General features: G+C 32.7%; 2 protein-coding genes across 2 annotated transcripts; one reads left to right on the top strand and one right to left on the bottom strand.

The window, feature by feature from the left end:
* The first annotated feature begins 8,588 nt into the window (after nt 1–8,588).
* Nucleotides 8,589–10,776, top strand: LOC132645344 (serine/threonine-protein kinase RIPK-like). The gene is made up of 5 exons (XM_060362286.1): nt 8,589–9,193; nt 9,294–9,429; nt 9,597–9,733; nt 9,850–9,973; nt 10,096–10,776. Exons 1-5 carry the CDS (start codon nt 8,777–8,779, stop codon nt 10,647–10,649), a joined length of 1,368 nt encoding a protein of 455 aa, XP_060218269.1. The 5' UTR covers nt 8,589–8,776; the 3' UTR covers nt 10,650–10,776.
* A 2,756-nt stretch (nt 10,777–13,532) lies between these two features.
* Nucleotides 13,533–16,050, bottom strand: LOC132618313 (uncharacterized). Its single transcript, XM_060333409.1, has 2 exons — nt 15,545–16,050; nt 13,533–13,849 (listed from the first exon to the last, which is right to left on the bottom strand). Exon 1 carries the CDS (start codon nt 15,984–15,986, stop codon nt 15,591–15,593), a length of 396 nt encoding a protein of 131 aa, XP_060189392.1. The 5' UTR covers nt 15,987–16,050; the 3' UTR covers nt 13,533–13,849; nt 15,545–15,590.
* Between the last annotated feature and the right edge of the window lie 1,754 nt (nt 16,051–17,804).

Here is a 17,804-nt window from a genome sequence, read left to right as displayed (position 1 = left end):
GTTAATTTAATTATTAATGTGTTAATTTAATTAGTAATGTGTTATTTTAATTAGTAATGTGTTAATTTAATTATTAATGTGTTATTTTAATTATGAATGTGTTAATTTAATTATTAATGTGTTAATTTAATTAGTAATGTGTTAATTTAATTATTAATGTGTTATTTTAATTTGAATTATTAAATGAAAAAAAAAAGTGGCAGTGACGTGGCGGTGACGTGGCGATGACATGCGGTGACGTGGCGGAGAGTGTGCAACACTCTCCACTGTGCAATTGGGATTCAATTTTTTTTTTTTTGCCATGTCAGCCAAAAAATGCTACTAAAATACTGAAAAATTAAGACTGGGGGTAATAGGTCGCCGCAAAGGTTGGGTGCGTCATAATTAATCCGGCTATACGTTGGGGGGTTTTAATGTATTTTCCCTAAAATGTAGAATCGTAGATGTTATTATTGGGATTTTACATAAATTACCACATTTTAGGGTTTAAAATTTTCCATAGCTAAAGTTTCAATATTTACATGGCATAGCTACTTTTTTCCCACTGTATTCATAAAACGACCTCGCGAATAAAAATTTATTCAAAAATTATTTTCGCTGTATTCAAGTTAGATGTATTCAACTCAGCTGTATTCACGTCAAATGTATTCAACTTAGTTGTATTCATTTATAGCTACTTTTACATTATATTCAATTTATTGTATTTAAAAATCGGTTATATTCAAACAACATAAATACAAACAAAAAAATTGTATTCACCTTATTGAATTTTAAATTCGATTGTATTCGACTAACATAAATACAAAAAATAGATTCTGCTGTAATATATACATTAAAATACTGAATACAAAAAAATAGATACACTAAAAAATTAACCAATACACTCAAAACTGAATACAAAAAAAAAAAAAATTGAATACAATCTAAAAAAATAACGAAATGAATACAATATAATCCCTCCGCCGCACTTATAATCAAAACGTGACTGGAAGAAGCTCAGATCTGAACGATCCCTCCGCCGCACTTCTCAGTCCATTGCACCGACAGTGGCGGAGAGCTCACGACGACCACGACGGCGGTTCGTTAACCAGATCTGATAGAACGACGGTCACAACGGTTGTTGCACATTTTACAAATGCAGATTTGGTGGGTCACGACTTCAAATGCAGATCTGGTTTCAAATTTGTTGTTGTTGTGGTTCGTCGGAGAGTGGTTGACGGTAGTGGGGCGCGGATGATGGAGGGAGTAGAAGGAGAAGGGAACGGAGGGAGAAGTGGTGTGTTGTTGTTGCTTGGTGGCCGGAGTTCCGGCAGCGGTCCGTTGGCTGAGAGTAGAAGCAGTCAAGATAAAAAATTTATAAATAATAAAAATAAAGTATTCTACTTTAGTTGTATTTAACATATTACTCTTAGCTATAGGATATAATTAATCTAAATTATAGCTATTAATATAAATATGTACTAGTAGTAGTTATGCCATGTAAATTTCCCTATTATCTATTAGGGGCTTTGCAGTAATTGTGTTCCGGAGAGTATGTCCGCTAACATGAACGTTATAGAATTTTTATTACTCCTTCGTAAAAAAATAAAATAGAGAAAAATATTGTGCGTGATAAACATTTTCCTTCGTACCAAACACACCCTTGGAGAATGTTTTAAGTTAATGTTATACTTGAGGGCATGGTGAGCAAATCGTCATGTTGAAAAATCGGAAAACAAGGCTTTTGCGTTTGTGAGATCGGTTTTGAAACCAATCACCACTTCGAACTTCCAATTTTCCTTTGATGTGGCAGTTCTAGAACCTGAAAGACTTTACTGTCTACTTTATTTTCTTTAATCTTGAAATGGATAATTATTATTTAAAAATCAACTCATACGTCACAATTCATGACGTTCCAATTTAGATTTTGTTTCGTCAGCTGAACAAGTGGCCTTGGTGTTCTTTCTTCTTCCTTTTTTTTTTTTTTTTTTGTTTTTCTCCTCTTTTGTGGAAAGGTTTTCAATGATTTTGCATTTTGACGAGGAAAATTAAACACGCTCCTTTTAAGTTCTGGTGCATGTATCCTCTACACAACAGGTTATGGCGATTCGTCAATGGCAAACCAAAACTTTTAAACCATGGATGCTTAACTATTTTAAATCCGAAGATTGCTATTGAAATTGGATGCTTAACTAATATATTCGTATTAATTACTACTCCCTCCGTTCACTTTTACTAATCCACAATGGACTTTGCACGTCTCTTAAGAAATAGTAAATGGAGTGCATATTTTACCATAATACTCATATTAACGGTGTATAGTTCAATGAACTTGAGAAATAATTTAAATTATGAGTAGTTAATATTAAGGGTAAAACAGGAAAAATAAAATTATCTTTCTCTTGATATGCGAAGGTGGACAGGTAAAAGTAAACGGAGGGAATAGTTTTTCTGTATAAGTAATAATGTTTGGCTTGAAAAGTAATGAGTGCTTGAACACTGATAACCCCAACAAACTCTGTTATCGTCCGTTAACAAATATCATTACGATATGTCAGAATCTGTGACAAGTTAAGTTTTGTGCGTTAGCAAAAATCCTAGTATTTCCTTAGGATTTTGTTGTCAAGTTTTAGCTACAAAGCTAATTTTGCAGAACTTCAACTTAAACAATCATAACACAATACCATCTCTTTCACAGGGCTCAGACCCGACAAATAATAATTTCCTTGTCAAGACTCAGCAATAGTCTAAGTTTAGCCAACTCCATTCATTTTCATCCGTTGCAAGTCTTCTTTTTATTCAACGACAGTTCCCACGCTTTTCTTTAATCATAGAAGCCTCCCTACAAATTAATTATTAGAGTTACAGACTGTCTCTTTGTTTTCAGTTTTCTGTATGGAGACAAATTATCCTATTAATTCACCAGTTTGTCCAATAGCATATTATATGTACGTTGAGAAATTGCACTAAAAGGAGAACCTACGAATAGGACATGTTTTTTTTTTTTTTTTTTTTTTTTTTTAATATTAGTCAAAGCATACTAGCAATTTTTTCCCTTGAAGGAAACAACGTACAGTTAAAAAATTATCTATTAATATTTGTTTTTTCTAAGAAGAATCAATTAATAGTCTGAAAGACTCTTAACAAATGTTTGGTATAATAAGCAGCGAAGGATTTGAGACGCAAAGTCACAAATTCCATAAAACTATACCATTAAGGTCCAAATTAAAACCTAACTTCTTGTCCACCTACTAAGTAAGAAGTTGAACACCTCCTTAATATTCTTCATATTAAAGGAATTCCAGCCAACAGATTTCGATATTCGCTTATGTTTAAGACAAGATTAAGAGCCCGTTTGGCTTAGCTGATTTAAAGTAACTGATAAGTAGTAAGTGCTGATAAGTATTTTTAAGTGCTGAAGCTGCTTTAATAAATAAGTAGTTACGTGTTTGGATAAACGTGCTGAAAACTGAAAATAAGCAGATGAAGTGTTTGACAAAAAAGTGTTGATAAGCATTTTTTCTGTTAAAATGACTTAAATATCCTTAAAGTTGTTTACACTACTAAGAACGTTATTTTTACAAGATTTTAAATTCCAAATTAATTCAAATACAAAATAACTTATGCCTCACTTTATTTTTCATACAAAATTAATTAGATAAGGTTATCTTTTTTAAAAATATAAATTATTTTATGATAAACTAAATTCAATCATAAATTGTAATGAAATAATTAATAATTTGATTAAAGCTTGTTAGTCCACAAAATATTTCCATACAAGAAACAATTCCATTTATTTTAAAATATATAGCTACAGTTGAAAAAATATGTGTTCAGGCCATATGCTAATTCCTCTTAGAATAATTACTGTCTTGTTTAATGTTAAAGAACTCCAACTTACATGGACTTTTTAGCAACCACTTATTGAATGGCCATCTTCATCTAATATGGGTATCCATCTGTCGATTACATATCTATTCAAGACTACCGCAATAGGGAGATAAAGATTTCTCAGGAAGATCAATTCGTGCTATTGCTTTTCACGTAGAAGAATTTCATAATCTTCTTGTAATTTGATGGTGGCCGATGGAAATTGATGTATTATCAGAGATGTCGTGAAGTGGGTGGGGGAGTAACATGATGGTGATGGAGACGGTTAGGAGTTTTATTTCAATAAGGATATTCAAGGAATTACAAAATAATATTAGAGATAAAATAGTAAAATTCTTGGTCAAACTAAAAGTATAAGCTGAAAAATAATAAGTTGGGGAGACCAACTTATGACTTATGATTTATTTTAGCTTATAAGCATTTGATTTATAAGCAGTTTTATTTTTACCAAACGCGAAGATAAGCTGAAAAATGTTTATAAGCTGGTCAAACGCATAAGCTTAGCCAAACACCCTCTAAGATTTTATATTGATTGAGATCTTTTTGTTTCTTATTCGATGTTCGGCAGCAACTTTAGAACCTTTATTAATTTGATTTTACACCAAAAATTTGCAATTTAATGTAAAATACTTCCTATTATATGCGATTTCACTTTCAGAACTTAAATCCAAGATTTCAAAGTGTTTATCCCCGCACAGACGATTTAATAATAGTGGGAAGAAAACTTAATACCAAGACAGAAGAACGCGTTGACGCCGATTTTTCTTAGGGTCATGATATCCACTGCATGGCCAATGTTCCAGCTCAACTCCTCTACCTACCACGGCATAGTAATATTTCTTAGAGGAATAATAGATCCTTCAATTTTTTTATAAGTTTTGGTTTTAATCTTTTTGATATTTGATTAAATATATTTAGCTTTTAATTAAGTGAAATGTGTTGTTTTTATCTATTTATATGGAATTATTTTATATTTGAATATTTTTAGAACTAATTATCCTCAAAATATGAAGTAACAACACAGATTCACCATAACATATAAATGCTAAAATAATTTAAAAGTGAAAGGTTCATTAAATTTGTAAGAATTTACGAGAGGAAGGATCAAAAGTGTACATTACAATCTATTTAAGATTATATGTGCTTCCCATATATGTTACAAAGGTTCAAAATTAAAATTTATCAATAATCGGGGGCTATAAGTGCGATTCATTTTATTTTCCTCCACTTCTCTTTTTTCTTTATTTACTCTTCCTGGGCTCTCCATGTAATAAAAATTTACATAGAACAAAATAAAATAAAAGGTGCAGCTCTCTGTGCCTGTAGTACAATTGATTGTTACACATGGAAAAAGAGATTATCAAACTAGTATAAAAGGTGCATTAAATTGTTAGTTAAGAATTCCTTATGATATAACTGTATAACTTAATTCTCTTAGAAATCACACATTTTTTTCGTGAAATAAATGGTATTACTAATAAACTAATCCCACAAGAATTAACAAAGCAAAGTTACGCTCGACGTAAAAGGCCGAGTTTAAAGCAACAATCTTTCAGCACGTGCTTATCTCTCTTATTTTCCATCTGATTTCTTCTGGAAAAAAAAGATGTAGATAGACATAATTTCTTTTTCTTTTTTTTAAGTTTTTCCCACATTTGGAAATTACCAAAATAAATGGAGAACAAATTGGAGAAAAAGTATATACTAAGAAAAAAAGAGTGTTGAAGGGAGAGATGAGGAGCAATTTTGTTACTTATTAAACTAATTAAAACCATAAAGTAAAGTGAGATTTTAGATATTTATTTGAATGCCAAAAGAAACTCTTTTTAGCAATCAACATCAACCTCACCTTCCCAAAAAAGATAAGACAAAAAAGAAGAAGAACTATCTTGAGAGCTCTTCAAATTAGATTTTTGTATTTATTTCTCACTAAACAACTGCATTTATTTGAAATTAAGAATTCTATCCTTTTTTCATGATTGTCTCTGCAATCTTCTTTTTGTAGCTACTCTTAACATTGCAACTAATTAGTTCATGACTTCGTACATATATTTATTGCTTATTCAAAAGTTCCGTTCTATAATTACACGGCAAAGGTTAGTCAACAATTCTCATATATGATAAACCCGTTGACTGTATGATAATTATTTGACCAATTAAAATCATCATATCCTAACAAATAAATAAACAAATATGTATACAGATTTATTTTTCTGTATACTACATTAAAAGCGCATATTGCATTCATGAAGGATTGTATAATTTGCAGGGCTGTCCATAAAAACCAGTCATTGAAAGGAATATCAACAAAATTTTGCCTACGGATACGGAACATCTCCTTTCAATTTTATACGTGAAGATAATCTAAACTCAATCCAATTGTAAATACATTTCTTGAAGTTGTGGTCTCTTGAGTTCATTAAGTATTCATCCATAAACATAGGGAAATTATTTAAGATTTAGTTTACTAAAATAATGATTTGTTGATTCAAGTTAGTCAAAATTTTGGTTTTAACTACGAATAGTTTAAAGCTTTTACATAGTAAATTAAACGATTTTACTTGGTAAACCATCTACTTTCTTAGATAGCCAAACAAATTACTTAGTTTAAACACTTACGCCTCATTTATTTTTGTTAAGATTAAGACGTCTAAATTTGAATGGACATCTTAATGATTAAGATGTTATCCGTAGATCTGGACACTGAATGATTAAGATTGTTTTTTTTTCAACATCTGAATGTGCATAATTTATTTATTTGTAAACATAATAAATATATAATTCAAATAAAAAATCAATTAAATATTAGAAAAAAATATAAACTTAATTAAAAAAATCATTATTTGATTAAAACAAAAATGAATCATTTATGTTCACTAGTGATCGCGAAGATAGTTTATATTGGTGGCGGTGGTGGTGGTTGGTATTAGGATGATTGGTATTAGTGGTTAGTAATGATGGTGGTGATACTTGTGATGGAGGAGGTGGTTGGTGTTATAGTGACTACCGCGATAGTTACATTTGGTAGCCAGTGGTTGTGATGGTGGAGTTGGTTGATGTTGTGATAACTGAAGAATGTGTGGTGGTTGATGATATGTTGGTGATAGATGGCGGTGGTGCTAGACCGTGGAGGTGGCTAGTAGGGATTGGCCACGATAGTGGTAGTGGTTGATAGTGGTAGCGGAGGTGACGGCTGCAGTGACGGTGGTGGCAGTGGATACAATTATAATGATGGAGGTGATAGGTGTGACAGTGACTGACAGTAGTGATTGGCAGCGGTGGTGGTTGCCAGTGGTTAGCGTGATGACAGAGGTGATTGGTGGTTGACGACTGTAATATAATTGTGGTTGACAATGGTGGTGGTGGTTGCGAAGATAGAGGTGGTTAGTGGTGGTAGCTAGTGATTGTGGATAGAATGGTGGTGAAAATTATCGATACAAAAATATCTCTTAATGATAGTAAGACTTTATTCAAGATCTTAATGATTAAGACATGTTCAGACCAAATAATTAAGTGCTTAAATTTTAGTATAAACAAATGTGGCCTAAGATTTGAACCATTTAGATTCAGATCTCCGTGAAGTGCAAACAAATGAGGCCTTACTTGCAATTAACTTTTAAAGAGTTTAACTTGTTTGACCCCTATAGTGTAAAATATCAGGTTACCCGAAAATATATATATATAGGTAACACTTTGTAAAAATTTAAAATTAAGATAGGTTACCCGCCACGACAAATAATTAAAAATGATCTAATAATGTAAACGTTTCTTCAAACTATCAATTTATATAAGTTAAACTCACATTTAAATGCTAATCTGTGTAAACAAATATTTTTGATAAAGCGTAATTGGGGGTGGTAAAAATAGATAATGCAAACATGACCACTCAATGCCCCCAAGTTTTCGAGGATTAAAAATACACATTTAATTTATTAACTGAACTCATTTTAACTCCTCCAATTCAACATATCTTAAAGTTGGATTGATTTGCGCTAAATATATAACCCCAAATTGACCCATGAAAAAATTTATTAATTTTTTTATTGTTTGATATATTATATACATAATGAAGAACTTTATGTTGAATAGTTTTGTTTGATAATTAATCAAATTATAAGAAAATAAAAAATTAAATTGGCCAGTAAAATTTGAACGAATTAGGCTATGACCCATTATATTAGCTATCTTAACTTTATTCATTTCAGCTCAAGTAATTTTTGAGTAGCTTAATGACCTACTCAGAATTCATTTGTTAATTCAGTGCATTTTAATCCGTCCAAATTCAATTGTTGAACCCGTCCATTTACACCCTAGCTTAAATTCTCTCGGTAATGTACTACTCAATTAGTTTTTATACCTTAATATTTTAGAACGATTGATGCATTGCAACTTTTCAACCAATGAATGTGCCTTTCCTGATTTTTTTTACCACTATACTTTTCCTTTCTTTTTCCTTCAATTTCTCCTCTTTTTTGTTTTCTTTCCTCTATTTTCTTTAAGACCCTAATTCATGATAGAAGTTTCTATGCATTCAATGTTTCTGTCTCAAAATCCAAAATACTGAAATAACAGCGAAGCTTGCTCAAGAAAATGTGCTCAAATCTCAGTACAATATAATATGCTACACGCTCTTTTTTAAGTCAAATGAAAAACGACGACTTATTGGGTGTTTCTTCCACTTGCCTACTCGGCTTTACATATATATATAAGCTTATATTATGCATTACAGCTATAGAACAAATTAAACCGCCCCTTTTCTAGACTTATTACAAACCTTATTTATTTTCTGTTTGTCTTAACTTACACATCTAGTCAAACATACGGAGCACTAAATATCGGACAACTCCAGATTTATCCAGATTTACACCAGACTCTGATAAAATTTCATCAGATTTAATTAAACAATATGGTGGGTTGCAAAATTGCCTGGAAAGCTATTCTACCAAATTGCTTCAAGGCCAAGAATGATAATAATGTTGTTCCTTCAGAGAAAAATGTGATAGAAATCTGTAAACAGATTAATTCTGGTCATCATAATAGGTTTGCTATTTCAGATATAAGTACTGATTCCAGATCAGTGTTTATATCGTTGGATGATCTCTCATCGAACGCGGTTATCGGTTCAAATCTTCATGTATTCACACTTGATGAGCTTAAACTCATCACGAGTAACTTCTCGTCTGCGAATTTTCTTGGTAAAGGTGGATTTGGACCCGTTCACAAGGGGTTCGTTGATGATAAAATTAAGCCTGGTTTAGATGCTCAACCTGTTGCTGTTAAATTGCTTGATTTAGATGGCAATCAGGGCCATCAAGAATGGCTGGTAAGTAATTAAGTACCATTTGTACCTAAAAATGTGTACTACAACAACTGCTTTTTGGTTTTCAAGATTAATTTACCTTATATATTTGTCGAATTTTCAGACTGAAGTGGTCTTTTTGGGACAATTGAGGCATCCCCATCTGGTGAAATTGATTGGATATTGTTGGGAAAATGAACAGAGACTTCTCGTTTACGAGTACATGGCGAGGGGCAACCTAGAGGATCAACTATTCTCAAGTATGCATTGATATTCTTATGTGTGTGCAATCCCTGCGAATAATATGTTATTGATTTAAGTGCTCAATTTACTGCTGTTTCTTCATATGATCACTTTTGTCAATTGTAAAATGAACAAAACTTTTGGCCCCTATGTTTATGATTTTCCATTTGATGCATCAAAACAGGATATTCGAGTTGCTTGCCATGGTCAACCAGAATAAAAATCATGGTTGGTGCTGCAAAGGGACTAGCGTTTCTTCACGGGGAAGAAAAAACAGTAATCTACCGAGACTTCAAGGGTTCTAACATCCTCTTAGACTCGGTAAGTTATCTACAAAGTACATTATTTTAACATTGAAAAGTTCAACTTCGATTTTAAGATACCTTTATTCAGGACAAAGTAAAATATTGAAACTAATAGTATGAATGAATTATCAGGATTACAGGGCCAAGCTGTCTGATTTTGGGCTAGCAAAGGATGGACCGGAAGGTGATGATACGCATGTCTCGACTCGTGTCATGGGCACTCATGGCTATGCTGCTCCGGAGTACATCATGACTGGTAAATTTTTACATATCACTGTATTTTAACCTGTTGTAACATGTTATATGTCTCATTTTCCATGTTACTACTTACTAGTCCCACTTATTACAAATACTTAACCTTCCTTTTCCTTTTAACAGGTCATTTGACAAGTAAGAGCGATGTGTACAGCTTCGGAGTAGTTCTATTAGAACTAATTACGGGACGACGAGCCATGGACAAGAAACGCCCCGTCAAAAAAGAGCGAAGCCTGGTGGATTGGGCAAGACCAATGCTAAGGGATCCACGCAAACTCGACGGAATAATGGACCCAAGACTTGAAGGCCAGTACTCGACACAAGGAGCAAAGAAGGTAGCTGCATTGGCTTATCAATGCTTAAGCCACCAGACCAGGTCTAGGCCAACTATGAGCGACGTGGTAAAGGCCTTGGAGCCTGTCTTGGACATGAAGGATATACCAATGGGCCCATTTGTATATGTTGTTCCAACCTCAAAATGTGACAAGGAAATGGAAATTGGTGAGGTGAAGACTAAAGTGGACGAACAAAAGGCGAACATAAAGGGAGAAAAAGAAGAAGAAAAAAGAGATGCAGGGGAAAATAGAGAGGATAGTAATACTAGGCAGCGCGGAGTCGGACACAGGCATAAGCATAGACTGAAGATTGATGCTGCTGACTTTAAAGCACGAATTTAAATTTCCGAATAACAAATAAAATTCCTTTTAATTAGTCACAATGAAGAGAAGAAAACAAAGAACTATCAAAAGTGTAAAGATATGTGAATATAGATGGTTTACTGAAGTTTTTTTATTTTTTATTTGAGTTGACATTTTAATCGCAGTTTTGGACAAGATGGATTCATTTCATGTTTTCATTCTGGTGATTGAAAACAATGTACATAGAAGATTCTTATGACTTTTAGAAGTTTGAAAAAGTTGTTTGAACAAGAAAAAGTAGCTATGAAAAAAAAAGGGAAAAGGGTCAAAAATGCTCCTCTACGTTGGGAAAAGGGCTAAAAATATCCTCCATTATAATTTTGGGTCAAAAATACCCCTCTACTTTGGAAAAAGGGCTAAAAATATCCTCCATTACAACTTTGGGGCAAAAATACCCCTCCGTTAAGATAGGGATATATTTGAAAATTTTAATGACGGGAGGAATATTTTTTATCCAAAATTATAACGGAGAATATTTTTTAGCTTTTTTCCCAAAATAAAGGCACATTGTGACCCTTCCCCCACCCCACAAAAAAAAAAAAAATCCTCTTTGTGTAACAGTTTCCTTCTACTCCGTAATGTTCAAAGTCAAGACCCTAAAGGATAGAGAGTAGATGGGGCACAAGGGTTGGTGAGGTGCAACAGTGCAATATCACTAGAAAAGGTCTTCATGGAATACATTGTTTGTGTGTGGTAGGCTCGGGCAAGTTTGTTGGAGCACGTCCGTCGATGGTTTTTTCCTCGAGGTTGCTTGCAAAGAGCCAATATTATTCTGAGATATTAATAGAGACGGAATCAAAAAGCGTCCAGTTCCAACGTACGCGTACCACAAACGTGAATCACCACGGGCTCATAAAGCAAACTAAGCGTCATAGGGCCCTGAGATTGAAGGAAATAGATGTAAGCCCTCACTACCACAAATTATGATGTAGGCTCGATTATTTGGGTCGACCTTAGGGCACCCCTTCAAAGTGCAATAGAACTCACCAGCCTAGGCCATGGGACTTATTGATGGCACATTGACCCAATCCAGATAAGCACATTGACCCCGTCCAGATAAGTAAAAATACATAAGTAAAATATACCTTACAAGAGAAGGAAAAATAATCATAGAAGAGTTATAGCAATTTGATCAATTCCTTCCCTTAATCTGAGTTTCATGCTGTTTTGGTAAACAGTTAAAACTACCACCGTTAGACTTAAAGTAATTTTGAAATGTATAGATTTGCGTTTAAGAAATTATGTCGAAGGCAAAACATAGTTATGGTCCGCATCAAAGTTAATTGAGCCTTAAGACTAATTAATTAATTAATTAATAGCAAAACCCACTCGCTAACACTTTTACTTGTCCGCTTTTGACGATATACATCCCTTAAGAAATAATAAATGAAGTACATAATTTACCAATACACCCATATTAATTGATGCATATTTTTATTGTATTTGAAAAATAATTTGAAGTGGATATTTAATACTATGGGTAAAATAGAAAAAAAAATTGTCTTCTTTTAATATGTTAAAAGTGATAAGTAAAAGGGAAAATCTATTTTTAGAATAGTGAACGGGGCCCGGGAGATGGAGTACTTTAGGATTATATTCCACGCTGAGGATTTGTGCTTGTGGGCCCGGGGGAGTATATTTTTGTTTGACCCTCCACACGTTTTCTTAATCAATAATCCACAAGTGTATCTCCTGTCACAGCTTGCGTTTTAAGACGGAAAAGTTGAATTCCAACGAGTCTTGATGCGTATCTTATAAATAATTATATATGCTTTAATAATATGATCTAATTAATCTGTCTTGTCTGTTACCAGGACTTGTTCTCGTGATCTTCAGATCATCAAAGGGACAAAACCAGATACACGTTAGCATGGCTCTTTAATTATATCTATTAAGTGGTCCTGGTTTCTGATTCATTTTTATATTGAGTATATATTATAATCAGTAGTGACAATTAACATGTTCCATAATGTCCAAATTTAAAGGGGAGTAAGTAAACATATGACATCAAACCTGTCAATTTGAATGATCTATAAGACTGTAAGTCTGTAATAGGTTACCAGAAGTGACAATGACATACCAAAAAAATGAAATACTCTAGCAAGCTATAGAACCCGAGACTTAACATATTTTAGTTGGAGTACAATATTGTATTTTGGAGTTCTCCTTAATTCCCCTTATGCTTTATTTTCTTTTCGCAAAGATTATCCATAACTGTGTGATGAACGCCTTTGATTTTAAGTGGCCTATCATCATAAGAAAAGAAAAAGAAAAAAAAAAAGCAAATGGGACATCTTTGAGATTAGCTAACGTTTGACTCTTTTAACCTTAGTTTGAACATCTACAATTTGGGTGGAACAATTAAAATCGGAATCATTTACTCCATATAAATATCACTATTCTTTAATTACATCTTTGAGATTAGCTAACGTTTGACTCTTTTAACCTTAGTTTGAACATCTACAATTTGGGTGGAACAACTAAAATCGGAATCATTTACTCCATATAAATATCGCTATTCTTTAATTTCATTCCGTGTGCATCAACGTTTGCATGGGAACACTGTTTTCTTCTTCTTTTTCGTTCAACAGTTTATTAATTAGCAATGCTCTAATTGGCCTTCTTTTTTTTCTTTTTTTTTTTTTTCTTTCTATACATGTTTAGCCAAATTTGAACAAATTAACACAGGCTGGGTTATTGAATTAGATTGTGACTCATATAACTTAATTACTTAAGCGTTCTTTCCTTTTGGATCGAGATGAGTTGAAGAGCGATCATAACTTAATTCGTTCATTTTAAAAAATCACCTTTTTCACTTATTTGATTATCTTAAAATCCAAAAAAGGAAGAGACAAGGCCATGTGATCTCTCTAAGCTCTAAGCTATACTTGCTTCAATAACAAATTATACATCTCTAATTCGTTGTTTCTCTCTGGCGAAGCAACCTCTCCAAGGAATTATTCCATTTGCTTCCCCGTTTTAACATATTTTATTTATACTCGGATGATTTTCTATGATTCGGCTGTCTTTATAAATACAAAATCTTGTCTGTAGACTGCAATAGTACAAAATAGAGATATTGTTGACAACTTCCCGGAGTTGGCAATATGCATGAGCTTGGTCAGATCTTAGGAAAAGGATACAAATCTGCACACACAGATCGGAAGAGCTTCATTTTCCTGAAAGTCCATGGAAACTTTGAATAACTAAACATGAAAAAAAACTAACACAACAGATCGCTTGAAAAAGTATCAATTTTCATTTCATAGCTTTCACTAACACATTACACTTACCACCGAAAGATTATGATGGTGTGGTAAATATTCTCCTATTATTAATTAGAAATTTTGAGTTGAGTCCCAGGTCGTCTTTGGTGGGAGCGTTTTACCTCCAAATCGAACTTTCCTCCGCAAATTTAAATTCATTGAACGAATACCGAGGACTGATCGGCAGAATTGGGTATAATTTCTGTATGTTCACCACTTCCCTAATTCAATACCCATTATTCCCTCCGTCTCATATTACTTGTCAACTTTTTTAAAAAAAAAAAAAGTCAAACTATATAAAATTTGACCAAACATTTTGAGATATATTTTTTCACCATATTAATATGAGAAGAATTGCAACTTGTAATACTTTTCGTGTGTTTTTGAATATATATAGTTTTAAAATATTGAATTAATCTAATTAAATTTAGCTCCGATAATTAATCAACTTAACTCTCAAAAATGAAACAGGACAACTAATATGAGACGGAGGAGTAAATATTATACTATACTCATTGACTATGTAATACTTTCTCGTAACTTGTTACCCTAATTTAGCTCGCTCACACAAGAGTCACTTTGACCTTCCGGGAGTTTTTGGTGCTGCTTAGGTTCAACTTCCCAAAAATAAAGCATAAAAATGCACATACATACATTGCATGGTATGAACATTGCAATTATTAAATGTCACGTATTTGACTAGTTGTAAAAATAAATTATTACTATAATAGTAAATAATAATAATTGCTCTGTGCATTTTCCTAAATCAAAGGAAAAGAAAAATCTTACACAACCTAATTCCAACAAAGGTTAGATTTTTGCGTTTGATAAGAAAAAATTCTTCCGTTCTAGTTTATGTGACACACTTTTCCTTATAACTTGTTTAAAGAAGAATGACATGCTTTTAATTTTAAAATAATTAATTTTACATTCTCATTTTATCCTTGATGAAATTTTTTTATAACCACACAAATGTTATGACATATTTAAGGCTGTAATTTCAAAAAAACATTATAGTCACACCAATGTTCTGACATGTAAAAAACATCAAGTTTCAAACAATTTTTTTCTTTCTTAAATTAGGTGTCAATTCAAATTGTGTCACTTGAGTTAAAATGGATTTAGTAACATATACTGAAATTCATTATTTTTAAAAATTGATGATATATTGAAGATTTTATTTTATGATTTCAATTGAAATAATTATGATTTCACTTATAAATTCCTCGACTATTATCCAAGTAATTAAAATTCACAATTACATCTTCGAAATGTTTCTTTTAACTTACCTTTAAATATTTTTTCAAACTTTATTACTACTCCGTCCGTCCCAATTTATGTGACACTTTTCGCTTTTCGAGAGTCAATTTGACTAAACTTTGAAGCTAAATTAGATTAGATTAACTTAATATTTTATATTTGAAAAGTACTATAATTTACAACTTTCTCATATCAATTTGATGAAAAAATACATCTTAAAATGTTGGTAAAAGTTCGTACAGTTTAAATCTCGGAAAACGAAAAGTGACACATAAATTTGGACAAAAAAAGTATTAGACACATACTTAAACAAGCTCAAAAAAGGCTAAAAATGTAGTAAATATTTACCAAAAAGATTTTGTTTAACGTCGTTGATCGGTCGTGCTGCTCTCAATTACGTGCCATAGTGATTTGGAAAAGTATTGAAAGAAAGGCCCATCACTGGAACCGCAAAAGAAGTCTCCAATAATAAACGTTGCTGGAACGCATCCAGTGTTCCTCCATTTTCCATTATATCTTTCACTACAGACTGATAATATTCTTTCAGTTTTTTAAGCAAACACGCGTACTTTAACTTCAGCCACCTCAATCGGACTCGCCGGAAAAGCTTCACGACTGAGAATCCTCGGCGAGTGTTGTTGCTCTTTCCGCCTCCTAATCGCACCGTCGGTAACCTCTTTTTCCGTAATGATATTTTCCGGCGGACTGGGGCCCATCGGAATATGGTAGTTGGATAGGAATGGGTGATGATACTACTTTTTTGGACGCTATTAGTAGGATTTGAGGCCATTGTTATTGGCTATCAGTGGTTTTTTGGGGACTATTATGGTATGGGCAAGATATTGGAGTAGTAGTGTAATATATATAAGGAGATGCAAATGGGCATGTGCAATTCTGCTTAAATTAAGGTTCACATCTCCTGCATTTTCATTAGGTTTCTTGTTTTACACCTAACAAATAAGAATTTAAATTATATATTATGTTGTAAAAAAATTTATATGCATACTTCTAACCTGTAAGGATAGATTAGTACTATCATTTTTACCCAAGAAGTTTACTTACTAATTTGTAAGTGATATGATTGTTTAAATATTTTTTTGGTCATTCGTACACATATTTAAAACTTGATTATGCGTTTATATACTCATGAGTCATGTGTATTGACAGGGTAGAATCTTTTAATCAATCACTCAATCAGATTAAGTGGATTTAAAATAATACGTAGTTAACTCTGTATATCAAACATGATCAAAAGAGGATCCATTATTTGATGTTTATGAATTTTGTATTATTAGATTTATTGGGGTATGTTTTTTTAAGGGAAAATAACACTATGTGGCATTTCGGGTAAAGTATTTACCCGAAATGGCCATAGTTTTTTTTTTTTACATTTTGTTGCCTTCATCCCCTTTTTTAAAAAAATAATTACCCGAGATAGTCACCCCCCCCCCCCCCCCCTTCCCCGCCATATCAAACTCCAAGATGCTATTTTTCCTTCCAAATCTCTTTCTAATGTTGGTGTTTTTTTAAGGGTAAAGTATGTATAAAACACATACATTATGTTACACTTTTAACACTATATAAACACTGTATAACACTGTATAAACATTGTATAACACTGCATAACACTGTAGAAGTGTGTATAAACAACTCTTATACGTTATTATACATTTTTATACAAGGTTTATATATTGTCTACAGTAGGTGTATAAAGTTGTATATTGTTGTATAAAGTTGTACATTGTTGTATAATGTTGTATATACAAGTTGCGGCCATAATATGTTGGGTCATAGTAAAAATATGGCTACGCAAATGTAATTTTGTGTGCTAAATTGTACATTACTGAAATTTTCCTTTTTTATAATTTATACATATTAAATAGTAATTTTTTTACAATATAAAATTTGAGTCAGATATACTGAATTGTGCTGAATCTTACCGTAAATGGTGCATCCAACCCGGTTGGTAACCTAGCTACAAAACAAATTAGTGAATTTTACTTGGGTAGAGAACATATAAGTAATATTCATACTATTTAGTAACTACACTTTATTTTAATTACATCTGGTAGCTAAATATTGTGTTTCAATTACACAAGATAACTAATACATAACTATCTCCTCCTTCTCTCTCTCTCTCTCTAACGTCTGGTCTCTTCCCTCACCGTCTGGTCTCTCTCTCTCTCTCTAAAGTCTGGTTATGTCTTCCTCTCTATCTTCTCCGATGAGTCTAACTGCCACCGGTGTCGAACCACCCTTAAACACCATTGGAACACCCTGCCGCCATCATACTCACACATATATATACACGTATACTCGTTGTATATCGTGTATCTACATGTCCACTTCATAACACTAGGTTTTTGGATTGTTAACAGTTCATTTGATTTTTGTGTGGATGTGTGTTGATTTGAATGGATACGACGTCGTCTTCTTCGTCAATGGCAAAGTCGCCGTCTTTCTCTCCATCTTCTCCGACGAGTTCTAACCCCGCCGCCACACACCAATTGGAAAAGGAGTAGGTCGGTAAGGCCTAGATCTGACCGGAAAATACACTGTATTGTCCAATTGGAAAATACACTGTATTGTTGTATACATACAATGTATT

This window comes from Lycium barbarum, chromosome 1, assembly GCF_019175385.1.
Source record: "Lycium barbarum isolate Lr01 chromosome 1, ASM1917538v2, whole genome shotgun sequence".
Lineage (NCBI taxonomy): Eukaryota > Viridiplantae > Streptophyta > Magnoliopsida > Solanales > Solanaceae > Lycium > Lycium barbarum.
Note: the sequence above shows the minus strand (reverse complement) of the source record. Positions and strands in the feature narration are given on the sequence as shown.